We start from the raw sequence: 16,263 nt of genomic DNA on the forward strand, positions 1-16,263 counted from the left end.
TGTGGAAAAGAGTATATGCTATTTGAGATTGAGAAAGTTTTGAAGGAAATTGATTTGCCGCATTTTAACAGATCTATAAAATATGCAAGTGGCAAATGTCTCAGGCAGTATGCAATTTAGAGTTGTGGACAGTATGAACAGTTAAAACAGTGAGATTCACTGCTACCTTAGAGTGAATGATTATAGGACGAGAAGGTGGCTGAGGACTGAGCCCTGGGGCAGCCAGACAACTACAACTTGGGAAAGCTGCTAGAGGGTGAGACACCACTTGGGCAGCTCCGCCAAGTCCGTTAAAGCTTGTGAACTACATTTCCCAGAATCCCCTCTATCCGCGCTTCCTGGCTAGAAGCAGCCAATGAGGTACCGCGAGATTTGGAAGGCGGAAGTGAAGCGGAAGCCATTACTCTCGAGAGGCGAATACTGTAAGACACATGGGCAAAGGAGAGGTCTGCGGCTTCTCCCTTCGACCTGTTGGGGACCCTCGACTTCCTTACAGCATACGGAGCCTGTCATATGAACTTAGTCTCCGGCGGCGGCTTCCGAGACCTCCGCTCCCTCGATTGTACCCCAGCCCTGTAAGCCCGGTTTTCATCACTAATCCTTCCACCCCCCGCCTTCCTCAGGACCCGAGAGGCCCCGGAAGCGGGCGACCAGGGGCAGGAATGAGGGGGCCGGGAGGCCGGGCAGGCACGCGAGGAGTGCCTCTTAGGTGGCACGGTCGGTGGGGGTGAGAGGCTGCGGGTGCTGGAGCGGAAGTCCACAGCCTTTGAGTGACGGCGGAGGTGCTGGGAACCTGGTTAGGAATGGAGCCCTGGAGGTGGGGCCGGCGACAGACCGTCGGTTTTGCTTCTGTTCTTACGGGCACGCTGCTTTTCGATGTTGTTTGCATTTGACTTGAATAGTACCTTGTATGTATCAAGTCTCCGGTGCACCTATTTTAGTTGTCATTCTTGTGTCAGTGGCCTACAGGTAGCTTTAAAATTCCGTCTCACATCCGGTTTTTTAACTTTTCGAGAAGAGTTAAGTCTGTTAATACTAGCGATGGTTACTAATATTTTGCATTGAATTCTGCCATCTTATGTTGTGTTGATTAACCTTTTACTTTCAAATACTTGCACATTAAAAAGCAGGGCATATACCCCACCCGCAGCCCCGAAGAAGAAAGAAAAAATGTGAAAACACACACACAAACTTAGAATTGAAAGTTTGAGAATTGAAATTGAACGCGAATTCCTCAAACTAGGCTGAGAAAGAGGTTATTTAACCTCAGAACTGAGTGCTTCTATACCGCATCCTCATCTTCCCCATGGCTTTCTTAGTTACTTTCTTTTTTTCTTCTTTTTACTGTGCTAGTCAAGAGCTCTGCCACTGAGGTACTTGCTCATCCCTTTCTGGTGGTTAATTTTATTCTTGAGACAGGGCCTCCAAGTCGCCCAGGCGGCTTCCAACTTGTGATCATCCCAACTCAGCCTCCTGAATAGTGTAGTGCACCCAACTCCTCCAGGATTTTCTTTATGAATTTTACTGCTTATATATGCTTTCTCAAAAATATGTTTGTTTGTTTTTAGGGGCGGTACTGGTGATTGAACTCAAGGGCACTCAACCACTGAGCCACATCCACAGCCCTAGTTTGTATTTTAGTTAGAGACCGGGTCTTACTGAATTGCTTAGCAGTTGCCGAGGCTGGCTGTGAACTCGGGATCCTCCTGCCTCAGCCTCCCAAACCCCTGGGATTACAGGCCTGTTCCTGTAAATACAAAAATGTATTTGTTAATTTTGGTAATTATTAGTGAATAGACTCACATGCTTAAGTACTTTCATAGATATCCTTTTTTTCCATATTGCTGCAAGTACACATCCATGATTTAGCGATTTCTAAATAACTTACAGGTGAAGTGCTTAACTTTTAGCAATTATTTTTAGGAACATCATAGCTTAAATTTGAAAATAATTTTGCCAAATTCCACAAACTGGGCTTTAATTTGAATTTATATATAAATTTTGAGAATATTGGCATTTTCAAAGGATATTTATTAATTGGGCACTAGGCATTGAACACAAGGGTGCTCTAACACTGAGCTACATCCCCACCCCTTTTAAAATTTTTTTAAAAATTTTGAGGCAGGGTCTTGCTTAGTTGCTTAGGCTGATCTTCAACTTGCAATCCTCCTGTCTCAGCTTCTGGAGTAGTTGGGATTATAGGCGTGAGCCACTGAGCCTGGCTCCTAACTGTCTTCATACTCTTCATCTTTCTGTGCTGCCCCAATGTTCTTTTGAAGAACTACTTTCTAAACTTAAGCATGCATAGTGTCACCTGTAGAGCTTGTTAAAGCACCAATTCTTAGGCCCACTCCACCAAGTCTTAGTTGGACTGGCATATGATCTGGTATCAGAATTATTACATTACCCTGAGCGATGTTTGTGCCCTGGCCTGCAGACCACACTTTGGGTCATACCTAGGAAACAAAATCCATTTCTTTGGTTGTGTATAATCCAGAGTTCTTCATTTAGGGTAGTTTGTTGTGGTCATGGAGATGATGGTGGTGGTGGTTTTCTATTTTGCTTTTATTTCAACAACTGAATTTGGTCTTTTAGAAAAATTACCTTACTTATTTGTTTGTTTACAGTGCTGGGGCTTGAGCCCAGGGCCTTATGTGCACTAGGCAAGTATTTTACCTTGAGTTACATCCTCAGCCCCTAAATTACAATTTTTAAAATTACTGTATGTTTATTTGTTGTCAGCCCATGAGTAGTTTTGAAGATAGTAAATGTCTGTATTTTGTATTGCTTTGTTTTTGGCACCAGTGATTGAACTCAGGGCACTTATCCACAGAGCCATATCCCCAGCCCCTTTTTATTTATTTATTTATTTTTATTTTGAGACAGGGTCTCCCTAAGTTGCTGAGGTTGGCTTTGCACTTGGCAATCAATCCTCCTGCCTCAGCCTCCAGAACCCCTGGGATTACAGGCCTGGCCACCACACCTAACTGTTGCTTTTTTAAAACAGGTTGAGTGGAGGGTTTGGTTAGGGTACCTATATTACCTGTTGGAAACAAATCTGACCCTACCTTTTTAGCTCCTGCAACATTTTATCTAGTTGGTTGAAAGCTTAAAGATGGTGGAGTATACATAGATATGTTGAATTCCTAGTGCAGCATACTTCTGGACTGAGAAAACAATAGTTGTATGATGTTCTCACCATATTTGTTGCTTTGTGTATGTTTGCTTGCCTGGATAACACTGGTAGAAATAGTTGTGGCAAGGGCAAACATTAGTAAAATAATTTGTGCCTGTAGTGTTTGCATATGTTAATTCTGAATGTCCTGGTGCAGCATTGTAAAGTTGAATATAGAGATAAAGTTATATTGGAAGAATTATAGCCACAAAAGAAAACTCACATTGGAATCATCTGAAAGGGTAAAATTAACCTTAGACTGTAACTAGATGGAAGAGGCAGATCTGTCATTGTGAGAAGTGTGGCTGGGCCTCAGTGGGACATGGGAGGTTCCTGGGGTGCTGATTCAATAAGGCACTCACCCTTGGTGCCAACTCTGTGTTCACGTGAAGCTGAAAGCACTGTCTTGAATTATGTGCCCTGGCACCTTGTAGCCCCCCGAGTCCTGTCCCTGATCCTCTTAAGGGTAGAGTAAGATTTGTGGAAATGGTGTAGTAGAGCTGCTTTTACTGCATCATGAAGAGCTGAGGGAGAAGTTAAATGACTCATTAACTCTGCAAAAGTAATCTCCATTCTCACTTACCCTTATGATGTCGTTCTGATTTTCATTGTTTTGTGTGTCTCGTAGAAAACTTCTGAGTTCATGGACTTACACTTCTTCCTATATACCTGTGCTCCAGCCAGTCTTCCTGCTGTGCCTCTATATTCGGGGGCCACCGATTCTTGGTGACTCTCATTGAGCACTGATAAGCCGTGAAAGTGGTACAGTCATTGAGGTGAGAAATGGCCCAGAATTTCTGCTCTGACAGTGAAAGGGTCCCACAGGCCTGAGTTTGATGGGGATCACTCTCTAAGCCTGAGCCACCTGAGCACTTTGCCCCACGTGGAAAGTGTAGATGACGGGGCTCCAGGTCCTGGCCTCAGCCAGTGGCTGTGTCTTAGCCACTTGGTAGCCTTTCTCTTCACAGGGGAGAGTGGATATTTGGTTGGATATTCAGAGACTCCAGTCTCGAATTTCATGAGTTCTTCCTCTGTGTTATTGTCAAGGTTATGCCAGCTTTTACTTGATTAATTTTTAGGTACTTTATGTGTGCTAAAAGAATGTGTGTAAATTTTCTTTATGTAGCATACAGAAAATTGATTTTTAATCTTCATTCTCCAGTTCTTTGCCAAGGTATGTTTTTTTCTGTATACGATTGTTGTGGAGTGAACTCCAAGATTATTTGCTGAAAGTAAGAGTAATGGTGAGGGAGATTTCTGACTCAGAAACACTGGTGAGACTTTCTTGGTCTCTGGGAGACTGGAAGGTGGGATGGCCTAGTTCGCTTATTTAGTATAGGTGTCCTTTGGGGGTTTGCAACTCAGTTTTTACCCCAACAGGGAGACTTTGTGTGCACACTGGTCTTTCCAAGTGCCTTCAGGGAGGAGGAGACAGATGGCTGGAACCACCAGGCTTTTCTTGCTGGAGACGGGTAGAAGGCAGAAAGAAAAGAATTTGGACAAAGAAGTGGTTGAGGTGATGTGGCTTGTGCGGCAGTGAGAAGCATAGGTGCCCGCAATCTTCTCTGAGGGAAGAGGTAATAGGATGAGAAAGATATGCAGGGCATTTTGTGCAGAGAATCAAGTTTCTTTTTTCTTTCTTGTTCTTTTTTGGTTTTGTTTTGGTTTTTTGTTTTATTTTGTCTGTTTGCTGGGATTTGAACCCAGGGCCCTTGTGCATGCCAAGCGAACTCTGTACCATCCCAGAAGAGGTGAGGCTGATTTCAGTGGTGAAGGTCGTAATCCATGGCTGTGTGTGCCGGTGTGGGTGCAGAGGGTATTGGAGAGAGGCACTTGTGTCCTAAGGGGAGCATCCTCTTAGACAGAGAGTCCTCCTGAGTGAGGCCAGCCTCCATGGTGAAAGGAAGGTCAATAGCCTGAGGCCAGAGAATTCAGTGAGTGAGGGCTTGAGCAGTTGTGCCTGGTGACACATCAGTTGGGGACAGTGGATATGGCTTCCCACTTGAGGCCAATCAGGGAGCTTCTACCACATGGCCCGGAAGTTTGACCTACGTGAGGTAGAGGCCAAGGATTGGGCAACTTGCTGCTCAGAGAAAATGCCAAAAACAAAACTCAGAATTGTCCTCAGTGAGCAGGAGAGACACGGCCTCTGACCTCCTGCTTCCCTCTCATTTCCACAGAGGCCAGCCTGTTGAGAGCCGTGGAATCCAGAGAGTAGCTTCCTGCAGGACTTCCACAGGACTCCAGTGCCCTGCTATCCAGGAAATTGACTCCTTCTCACAGGATGGCAGCTCTTGGCCTGTCTCCCACATTTGGTAAGTTCTGGGGTCAACTCATGCCCTTGGGTATGAGTGTAAGTGTACCCTGCAGCTCTATTGAGATAAAGGGGACATGCACCCACAGGGAGGGCTGCCAGGGGAGGGAGGGCTGCCAGGGGAGGATGGGCGAGTTGAAGAATGATGGGAGCCGTCCACTGACTGTGTCTGATTCAGGGTTTTCGGGGATTGGGGAGAGGGGAGAGTGGATATTTGGTTGGTGTGTGAAGAGGGGACGGTGGACGGGGGATCGTGTACTATCCATTTGTTATTTTAATAAAATTAGAGCAAAGTAATGGCTCCATCTCTCAGCATTTCAATTCTTCACTCAGAAATTGAAACTTTGTACAAATTGAACATCCCTAAGTAAAACATTCAGAGTGCTCCAAAATCTAAATCTTTTTGACTGCTAGCACGATGCCACAAGTGCGAAAACTCCACTTAAAACTCGGGCATACCAGCTGGGTGTGGTCGTGCATTCTAGTAATCCCAGCTCTGGAGCCTGGGAATTCCAAGTTTGAGGCCAGCCTGGGAAACTTGATAAGACCCTGTCTTAAAATAAAGAGGGCTGGGGATGCAGCTCAGTGGTAGAGGGTTTGGCTTAATGCCCAGTACTGGGGTGGGGGCATTCAGACACACTAAAAGTATTCTATGAGATTACCTTCAGGGTCCTTGTATGTTTATGAAACATAAATGAATTTTGTGTTTGGATTTGGTCCCCATCTCAAGATGCCTCATTATGTATGTGCAAACATTCTAACACCCGCCTCCTCCCACCACCAATGTGAAACACTTCTGGCCCCAGGCATTGGGGCTATGAAATACTCAGCCTGTGTGTTGCTTCCTACTGGTAGGTAGGCCTGGCACACCTCTCTGTCTTTGAGAGGTGCAGGGCTGCTGTGGTTCACAAATGGGGTGTCTGTGGTGTGTTGTTTGGGTGGGGACACTAGTGGGAGACACGGGATTCTCATGGAGCTTCTTTTCTCCTGTAGCTGTGTCCACCCAGAACCCTGCTTTTCTCCAAGAGTCAGAATTTCCTCTGTCTTCAAAACACCATTCCTGTCCCCAGAATTTAGACCTGTTTGCTTCCCATGGTCTGGAGCCTCCTACACCACCCAGTGTTTCTTCTCAGGTATACAAGGTCTCGGGGCCCTGAGGGGTAGAGATGTTTTCTAGAATACCTTCATCGTTGCACATTAAATTTTTTCAGATCCTCCTTATTCTGGCAGATGCCTGACCAGGACCCCAGAAATAGCCAGGGAAGGGCAAACTCTTGTCCTAGTATCAGGGAAGTCACAGGAAGTGATTTATGTAGCAAGAATTTCTCTCCTGCTTGCAGAGTACTCAGACCTACCCATGCTCAATCCTAGATATGGCTGGGGCTGGGGGTAAAGCTAGGCTGGGTAATGTGTAAAGAGGTCTCATTAGTTCACAGTACTGGAGACTCGGTGCCTCGCAGAATTGTATTTGAAGCAGAGAGAGAGAATAAGATCACCTCATGGGGAAGAGACGATGTTTGAGAGCACACCAGCTGGAAGTCCAGTCTTCAGCCTCCTCCATCTTCCTGTGAACTCTGACAGGCTTCTTACCCCAGGTGTGTGTGGTGTTTCAGGAATCCGTGACTTTCCAGGATGTAGCTGTGGACTTCACTGAGAAAGAGTGGCCCCTGCTGGATTCTTCTCAGAGAAAGCTGTACAAGGATGTGATGCTGGAGAACTATAGCAACCTCACTTCACTAGGTAACCCTGGCCACATTCAGAATTCATTCTTACCAGAACCAGATGTTTTTGTTCAAGTATTTTCAGTGACTCAGAAACCAGGCAGGGGTTTGAAACATGACTGAATGAGCAGAACCAGTACCCACCCTCATGGTGTCTCCCAGAGATTTTGAATCCTGATTGTTGCATTGATTTTGGAGACACCCACGTTTGTGTTCTGAGCTTGGACATGGGCTCCTGGGATAAGAAATCCCCATTCTTTTGGAGAGAAAATGTGTGGGTATGGTTTCATTTGTTTTTGTTTTTAAAGATTCACTGTGTTCTTAGAAATGAGGCACCATCATTTTGTTACTCTTAAGTCAGACTCCACCTTCAGAACCCTGAAGATCAAAATGTTGGCCGCAGTCTAATGGAAGGGTTGTCCTCTGCACAGTCCTCCCTCAACATGTCTTTCCCTGTGAGTAGGGTATCAGGTTGGCAAACCCAGCCTCATCTCACACTTGGAGCAAGAAGAAGAGCCGAGGACAGAGGAGAGGGGCAGTCAGCACGGCACCTGTCCAGGTGAGCAAGCATGAGGGCAAATAGGAGTGCTTTAGACTGTCCGCTCTAGGCAGCGACTGGAGTGAGGGAGTGCGTGGGCCATTTCCTGTTTCTAGAAAAATGTCCAAGGCTGGGTAGTGTGTAAAGAAGAGGTCTCGTTAATTCACAGTACTAGAGACTCGTCATCCTGGAAAGAGTCGTTCCTCCCAACACATGCACATTTTACTGTGTCACAGTTTGGCAGATGGCATCTCAGAGGGAGTGTATTTTAGAAGGAAAGATCCTATGGTAAGACAGAAAGCAAGATACTGAGGAAGATACTGCTGATCTCACTGATTTCCTAACAGCCCACTTTTATCAGAACTAATTCACCCAGGAGAACAGTATCTCTCCATCTGAGCAGGCCCTACTATATCTTCAGAGTTCCACCACCTTTATATGACCACACTGGGGACCAGGCCTCCAGCACATAAGCCTTTGGGGGACAGATGACTTCCATACTTTAGCAGGGAGGTCTATTAGGTAATGTCACCTGAGGAAATTAGAAAATGCTGTCTTTATTTTACTGGCCATTCATTCTCGCACAAGTCCTTGGTTCTCTATGCCTCTTTGTTTATTGAGGTGCTAGGGATTAAATCTAGGGGTACTTTACGACTGAGACAAGGTCTCACTAAGTTGCTTAGGGCCTTGCCAAGTTGCTTAAGGCTGGCTTTGAACTTGCAGTCCTCATGCCTCGGCCTCCCAAGTTGCTGAGATTACAGGTGTGCGCCACCATGGCCAGCTTGCCCTGTTTAATTTAATGTTTCTGTGTTGTCTGTCTGTCTCATTTTTTTATGCTTGGCCTTCCTGATCATGCACTATTTGAATATCTATCTGAAGTGACTTAAATTTATCCTGCCATCATTTCTAAACAGCTCACGTAGCCACATTTTCAATAATTATTTTGCTATTGTGTGTTCTTCCCTTTTGCATTTTCTTGTGTACAGGTAGTATTTGCAAAGTCTGCCTGTTTTGTCACCGTCATTTTATTTTTTCATCAAGTTAGTATTTTGCTAATTTTATTTCAGATTGGGAGACTCCATCTAAGACCAAGTGGTCAATCCTCATGGAAGATATTTTTGGGAAGGAAACATCCAGTGGTGTGACAATGGTAAGATTTACCTGAGATAATTCTGGATCCTCCCCATTAGAGAAGCCTCGGGCAGCTGGAGTTGGCAAAGCTGCTTAAGGAGACCTGTGGAACAGTTCCAGGTCTCCTATGGAGACCAAAATCTGCGGATGCTCAAGTCCTTTATATAAAATGACATAGTATTTGCATGGAACTACACACATCCTCCCGTATGCTTTAAATTATCTCTAGATTGTCTTTAATAACCAATGTAGTAAAAATGATACTTAAATATTCATTTTACTGTGTTATTTAAGGAATAATGAAAAGAAAAATGTATATGTACTTAATACAGATGCAATTTTTTTTTTTTTAATTTGGAGAAAAATCCTAAATTTAGCCTCAGACTTACTCAAGAATTTTGATGGATAAATATTTTTTATAACTTGCTGGGCACAGTGGCACACACCTGTAATCCCCACAACTTTGGAGGCTGAGGCTAGAGATGGCAAGTTTGAGGCCAACCTTAGCAATTTAGCAAGGCCCAGTCTCAAAATAAAAAAATAAGAAGAGCTAAGGATGTAGCTCAGAGGTAAAGTACCCTTGAGTTTAATTCCTAGAACCAAAAAAAAAAGAAAACCACCCAAAATACAAAATCCATAACTTATCTTAGATGTTGAGTATTTGAGCTCAATTTGGTTGTGTGTGTGAGGGTTTGTTTGTTTGTTTGTATTGCTGGGGATTGACCCTAGCAGCTTGCGTATGCTGGGCAAGTGCTGTTATCACTGAACTACATTCCAACCCTTTTTACATTTTATTTGGAGACAGAGTCTCACTGAGTTGTCAAGGCAGACCTCAAACTTGGGGTACCACTGCCTCAGCTTCTAGAGTAGCTAGCTGAGATTACAGATTTACAGATGTGTATTGCCGTGTTTAGCTTAATTTGGTTTTAAAGAGTAGACAAGCTGCAAAAAAGCTTTGTAAAAGTAGCACACATGGAGCCTTATGGTATAGCATTTGCCTTTCCTCTTGGATAGAGTTCCAGTGAGACAGGAACAGCATATTTGCACTGTGGATTATGGCATCTTCAGTCACAGTGGTGAGCATCTATCTTTGAATGTTTAGGCTGAAAGGGGCTGGGGTACAGCTCAGTGGTAGAGCACGAGCTTAGCATGCATGAGGCCATGGGTTCGATCCCCAGCACCAAAAGAAAAAAGAGGAAGAAGAATGCAGTGTTTGTGGAAAATGACCTAGTCAGCTCTCCTCTCTTAACCAACAGGAAAGAGCTCATCTTGGGGAGAAATCCACTGAATACGCCCACTTGTTTGAAGTCTTCAGCATGGGTGCTCATCTTACTCAGCCAATGGGGAGACACCCCGGCAAGAGGCCCTACCATCGCCACCATTGTGGGGCAGCCTTCAAGAGCAGGACACCTCTCACTCAGCACGTGAACATGTATGATGGGAGGAAGATGCACGAGTGCCAGCAGTGCCAGAAGGCCTTCACCACGAGCGCCTCCCTCACCCGACACAGGAGGATCCACACTGGGGAGAAGCCCTATGGCTGCAGCGACTGTGGGAAGGCCTTCAATGACCCCTCTGCCCTCAGGAGCCATGCACGGACACACCTCAAAGAGAAGCCCTTCGACTGTAGTCAGTGTGGGAACGCCTTCCGCACCCTCTCGGCCCTGAAGATCCACATGAGGGTCCACACTGGTGAGAGACCCTACAAGTGTGATGAGTGTGGCAAGGCCTACGGCAGGAGCTGCCACCTCATTGCGCACAAGCGAACACACACTGGGGAGCGGCCCTATGAGTGTCAGGACTGTGGGAAAGCTTTCCAACACCCCTCACACCTGAAGGAACACGTCAGGAATCACACCGGGGAGAAGCCCTACGAGTGCACACAGTGTGGCAAAGCCTTCCGCTGGAAGTCTAACTTTAATTTGCACAAGAAAAACCATATGGTGCAGAAAACCTATGAATGCAAAGAATGTGGGAAATCCTTTGGTGACCTCTTGTCACGGAGGAAACACATGAGAATCCATATTGTGAAGAAACCAGTGGAATGTCGCCAGTGTGGGAAGGCCTTCCGAAACCAGTCCATCCTGAAGACACACATGAATTCTCACACAGGAGAGAAGCCCTACGGGTGCGATCTCTGTGGGAAAGCCTTCAGCGCCAGCTCCAACCTCACCGCACACAGGAAGATCCACACTCAAGAGAGACGCTATGAATGCGCAGCCTGTGGGAAGATCTTTGGTGATTATCTGTCACGGAGGAGGCACATGAGCATCCATCTGGTAAAGAAGCGTGTAGAGTGTCGGCAGTGCGGGAAAGCCTTCAGGAACCAGTCCACCCTGAAGACCCACATGAGGAGCCACACAGGAGAGAAGCCTTACGAGTGCGACCACTGCGGGAAGGCCTTCAGCATAGGCTCCAACCTCAACGTGCACAGGAGGATTCACACCGGGGAGAAGCCCTACGAGTGCCTTGCCTGCGGGAAGGCCTTCAGCGACCACTCATCCCTCAGGAGCCATGTGAAGACACATCGGGGAGAGAAGCTCTTCCCGGCCTCAGTGTGGAAGAGGCTCCAGTGAGCACTCCAGTAGGTGACGGGAACACTCGGACCAGAAAGGAACCTTCAGATGTGAGGGAGAAGCTCTCACCTTACAGAGCACAAAAGGAACGTAGGCGAAATCCAGTTGGTGTGAAGCCTGTGAGAAGACAAGTTGTTTCTCATCAGTTGGGAGAACAACACCGTGGGGGGATGTATCTGGTGTGGAAAAGCCTTCAGTGTACATCTAGTTTGTAAACACATGAGAACTTAGGGGAGAGGCCCAGCTTGGCATTTAATGTCAAGATACTTCAGCAGGCTGGACTACGGCCCTATGGTAGAGTGCTTGCCTAGCATGCATGAGGCCCTGGGTTCCATCCCCACTAAAAAAAAAATGAAATAATTTCAGCAACACTTTCTCAACCTTTTGGACACATTAGGGAGAATTTTTGTCAGTGCAGTGATGGGGGAAATCTTTTCATTCTCACACTCCATTTCTCATGAGATAAATCACACTGAAGAGAAAAATCTATGGGGTGAGGAATGTGGGAAGTCCATAAAAGGGGTGAGCAAACTAACCAGCTGTCTGTGTTTGTATGGTTCATAAGCTAAGAATAGTTGTTCCATTTTAAGAGGAGAGTTTGTGCAGAGACCCTCTGTGGCCCTCAAAGCCTGAAATGCTTGCTATTTATAGAAAAGCTTTGCTGAGCCTTGGTCCACAGCAGTGGTCCTCAACAGGTAGGGGTTTTGTTCCCCAGGGGACATTTTTGGTTGTTACTGGGGGAGGAGCCACTGACAGGTAGTGGGAAGACATTAGGATGGTGCCAAGCATCCTACAGTGCCCAGGAGCCCCTGCCCCCCCCCACTTCAAAGAATTGTGTGCCCTACAATAACAGTACGCTGAGGTTAAGAATAATTGTACTTAATGTTGGCACCAAACTAGAAGAAATTTCTTTTTAATTTTTTTTTTTTTAATTAACATGGTTCTTTGAAGAAATTTGTAAGAACTTAACATTGCTGATAATCCCTATGTGTCCCCTCACTTGTGCAAATGAGAAGCTTTGATGGTATTCTCCAGTGAACGCAGGATTGCACTTCTCAGTCCTTCATCATGAAAACAGGCCCTAGCTCATGAATTTCTAGTCTTTATTTTTAAGGTTATGCTCCTCTAAATAACCATTAGGCCTCATCACAAAAGGTTTGTATATAGTATTTTTACTGTAGCTTCATTCTTAAAATATCTAATTTCCTTTTGGACAACTTTCTTGACCAATGGCATATTTAGAATTGTGTTACATACTGGGTGCAAAGGTATTTTATAGTACCTATTACTGGTATCTGATTTCAGATGCATTGTGATCAAAGCATGAAGTCTTCATTATATGGATCCTTTGGTATGTTTGTGGCCTGCTGTCCAGCCAAGAATGGCATAGACTTCTAGTTGCATCCACTGTCATCTTCTATATCAAAAGAATTCAAATCTCATATTCGTAAGGTGTGCTATTTTTTAATGTCTCTTAAACAGATTTTCTTGCAGTTGGTACTGTCTGCATCCCATAACCCTGGCCATTGACAAATAAGCAGAGGCCACTGTATGGGTTTCTGAGAAAAAGCTCTTGAAAAATAGTCCTTCTTACCTAGATTCTTCTCTCCACATTTGGTTCTTTTCTCCCCACGTCTCACCTTGCAAGGAAATTCAGCTCCTAGTGTTGAAAGATTTGTGGTTGTGAAGACAAAAGCCAGTCTAAGGAGGATGCTGCAGCAAAGTCAAAGTGAGCAGGGCTTCCCTGTGGCCTCCGAGTGTCTGTGCCAGCCCTGGGTTTGTTAATTCCAGACCTCCTATTACATGAGAAGAAATAAAACTGATTACTGGCTTATGACGCTATGAATATTATTTTTGTTTGCTTTATTTCTTGGTGGGAAGATGCACTTGGTATTTGGTGAGTTTTGATAACTTCTACTTTTGTATGTGGGTATAATGTGTATATTTTGAATTATTGGATAAAGGTTTTTGAATTCTTTAAACTAGATTTTAAAGTTATATTTTAAGTATTTGATGTACTTAGACATTTATTTTCTTGACTTATTTTTTGATAGAAGTCCACAGATGTTCCTTGGCTTACTGTTCAGGTATGTCCTGATAAACCCATCATAAAGTCAAAAAGCCCTAAGTCAAACCATTCTAAGTCAGGGACTGCTGCTAGTTTTCACAAAAGTCCAAGGAAGCAAGTGTTGTTGGCATCTTCATTTTGCACAGGGGAAATCTCAGACAAAAGATTCTTGGTTGCTTATTTGAAGCCAGCCTATTGGCAGGCAGTAGTGCTTGGATTTCAACCCTGGGTCTGGCTCTAGAGTCCATGCCTCTTACCTCAGCCATTGGTCTGAGATGCCCAGGGTTGGTCTGGGGATTCTTGCCCTCTGGTGCTTATGTTTTAGGTGGGATTGGGACATCTGATAAGTAAGGATGTTGTGCATCAGGTGTGGCAAATATAGCAGGAGGAAGCATTAAGCATGGTGATGACAAGAGTGGAGCCGTTGGGTGGGTAAGGAAGGCTTTTCACTTAAAGGGACGTTTGAGCAGAGGTATGCTGAGGGCATATGACAGTGTAATCTGGGGATGAGAACTCTTGGCGGTTCAAAAGTGACATACAACTCTGCTTGGGCCAGCCTTGCAACAGTAGAGGTGTCAGTGGGATGAGTGGAGCAAGTTTGGGCCTCACGATTGATGAGGTCAGAGCTGTACGCTGGGAACAAATCATGGAATGTTTTGTGAGTGAACTGGAAGAACTTTTCCTTCTATTCTCAGTGTGGCAGGTAGTCAGTGGAGGGTTTTGAACAGAGGAGTGATCACTACCTGGTGTATATTTTCAGAAGGATGACTGGCCCAAGGTACACACCAAAAGCCAGCTGGAAGGCCATTGCAGAATTCAAGTTAGGTGCAGTGGTGGCCAGATTATTGGTAGTGGGGGTGGTTTATCAGTGAATCAGGATGAAAAGAGCTGTGTTTTCAATTTTACTATGAGATAGTGGTCCCCTGTTTTATATCAATTTATTTCCTCTTCTGCTGATGGTACAATTAGTTGTTTCCATCTTTCCATGTTATGGATAATGCTGCTACACGATATCTTGTGCATACCTTTTGGAGCATTACTTTCTCTAGGAATGTGAAATTTCCAGGTTGTATTAGTAAGTATCGAGGTAATTTTTATGGTGATTATAACACCTGTGTTTAAAAAGAGGCTTTATTTATTTATTATTTTTTTAAAGAGAGAGAGAATTTATTTATTTATTTTTTTGGCAGACACAACATCTTTGTTTGTACGTGGTGCTGAGGATCAAACCCAGGCCGCACGCATGCCAGGCAAGCGCGCTACCACTTGAGCCACCTCCCCAGCCCCAAAAAGAGGTTATTGAAATGTGACATAAACATTTAAAAAGGTGCTTAGTTAATGAGTGGACAGTTCTGTTGGTTATCACAAGAACACATCCTTAAAACCACCAAGTCAAGAAAAAAGGATTAACATTTCATAAAACCCCTCTTGTCCTCTCCAATTAAAACATTATGTAGTTTCCCTTGGGTATTTAATCGTTCATCGGAAGTAATATTTTTTATGCCATTACATCTTCTATTCAATTTGTGTATATGAAAACTACTGATTTTATGTCTTAATTTTATAACCTTCTGCTTCACTGAATTATTTTTTTTTTAGTTTTATCATTGCTTTTCTGAGTTTTTTCAAGTATACTACGCAGCAAATTGAGATAGCTTTACTTGTGTACCCATTCTTAGTCTCTGGTTTTGCTTGTCTGATTGCATTGGCCAGTACTTCTAATACAGAGATGTATTAGAAGATCTTTACCTTTACTGTAGATGAAATGACTCAAATGTTTTTTTCTTAAGATATTATCTTGTAGAAGTTAGGTAATGAACAATCCCCCACACTTTCCACTTCTTATTCTTCGTTTTTTCACCAGCTTTCTGAGAGCTCTGTCTCAGATACTTAAGACATAAAGTCTCAGGTACCTTCAGCAGCCAGATACATGTGACATCATTACAAAGTGGTATTCCAGCCCATGGGAGCCCAAGCTTCACACTGGGGAGGCTAAGAATGGGCCTGGAGAACCAACAAGGATCTCAAACTGTACACACAGATCTTGTTGTTGTGGACTGTGTTCACTCCCTTGTATAGGATCTGCCAATCAACTCACCCCACCGTGGAGAAGCAGCAGCAGCTGATTTAATACAGCCTATGACTATCCTAGGTGTTTAAAGGGTGGGGGCTCACAGGGGTGGACTCTGACTTCGAGGCCAAATTTGTTTCTTCTGCTCTTGCTTGGTTCCTTTGAAGGCCTCTCCCTCCCTCCCTCCCACCTAGGGCTTACCACTGAGCTACATCCCCTGTCTCTGCAGCCTTCTGCCTTCTCCCATTTCCACATTGCCATTTTTTGAGTTTCCTTAGCTCACTGCTTGGCTTCACAGTCTTGTTCTGCCTGCCTAGGCGTCATTCCTCACCCAAATTCCTAGGGGAATGCATCAAACACTGCTTAATATTTGTGTGTGGGGACAGGCTGTGGGATTTAAGAGTAGAGTGGCCAAGAAAACACATGGGCCCTTGGGTTTTCAGCAGTTTGCCTCAGAAAGATTTGTGCATCATGCTGACTTACTTTCTCCTTTGTACAAAGTCTTGGGAGTCTTATCAAGTGTATGTCTAAGCTTGTTTCTTGGTCGGAGATTTCCCCGGTCCTTTTGATGCTGTGAATGACTGTGTTTCTTGGGAAGACCCCAGAGTTCCTTTGGTGGTAGGACACAGCATACTTGGAGACCCTGTTATGTTGACCTATTTGTTTACA

At 44.6% G+C, this 16,263-nt stretch overlaps 1 protein-coding gene across 1 annotated transcript; it reads left to right on the forward strand.

The window, feature by feature from the left end:
* Positions 1-373: 373 nt before the first annotated feature.
* On the forward strand, positions 374-11,796 carry Znf317 (zinc finger protein 317). The gene is made up of 7 exons (XM_015503767.2): positions 374-575; positions 5,356-5,490; positions 6,483-6,622; positions 7,103-7,229; positions 7,674-7,769; positions 8,816-8,898; positions 10,136-11,796. The coding sequence occupies exons 2-7, from the start codon at positions 5,460-5,462 to the stop codon at positions 11,453-11,455; spliced, it is 1,797 nt and encodes a 598-aa protein (XP_015359253.1). The 5' UTR covers positions 374-575; positions 5,356-5,459; the 3' UTR covers positions 11,456-11,796.
* Positions 11,797-16,263: the final 4,467 nt, after the last annotated feature.

The sequence above is a fragment of the Marmota marmota genome, unplaced genomic scaffold (assembly GCF_001458135.2).
Source record: "Marmota marmota marmota unplaced genomic scaffold, marMar, whole genome shotgun sequence".
In the NCBI taxonomy this organism is placed as follows: Eukaryota; Metazoa; Chordata; class Mammalia; order Rodentia; family Sciuridae; genus Marmota; species Marmota marmota.

Bases quoted from the DNA above. Each gene is read 5' to 3' on its own strand.
- Znf317 (XM_015503767.2), top strand. From the start codon at position 5,460: ATGGCAGCTCTTGGCCTGTCTCCCACATTTG. The intron at 5,491-6,482 runs GTAAGTTCTGGG...TTTCTCCTGTAG, and splicing joins TGGCCTGTCTCCCACATTTG to CTGTGTCCACCCAGAACCCT. The intron at 7,230-7,673 runs GTAACCCTGGCC...CCCTGTGAGTAG, and splicing joins TAGCAACCTCACTTCACTAG to GGTATCAGGTTGGCAAACCC.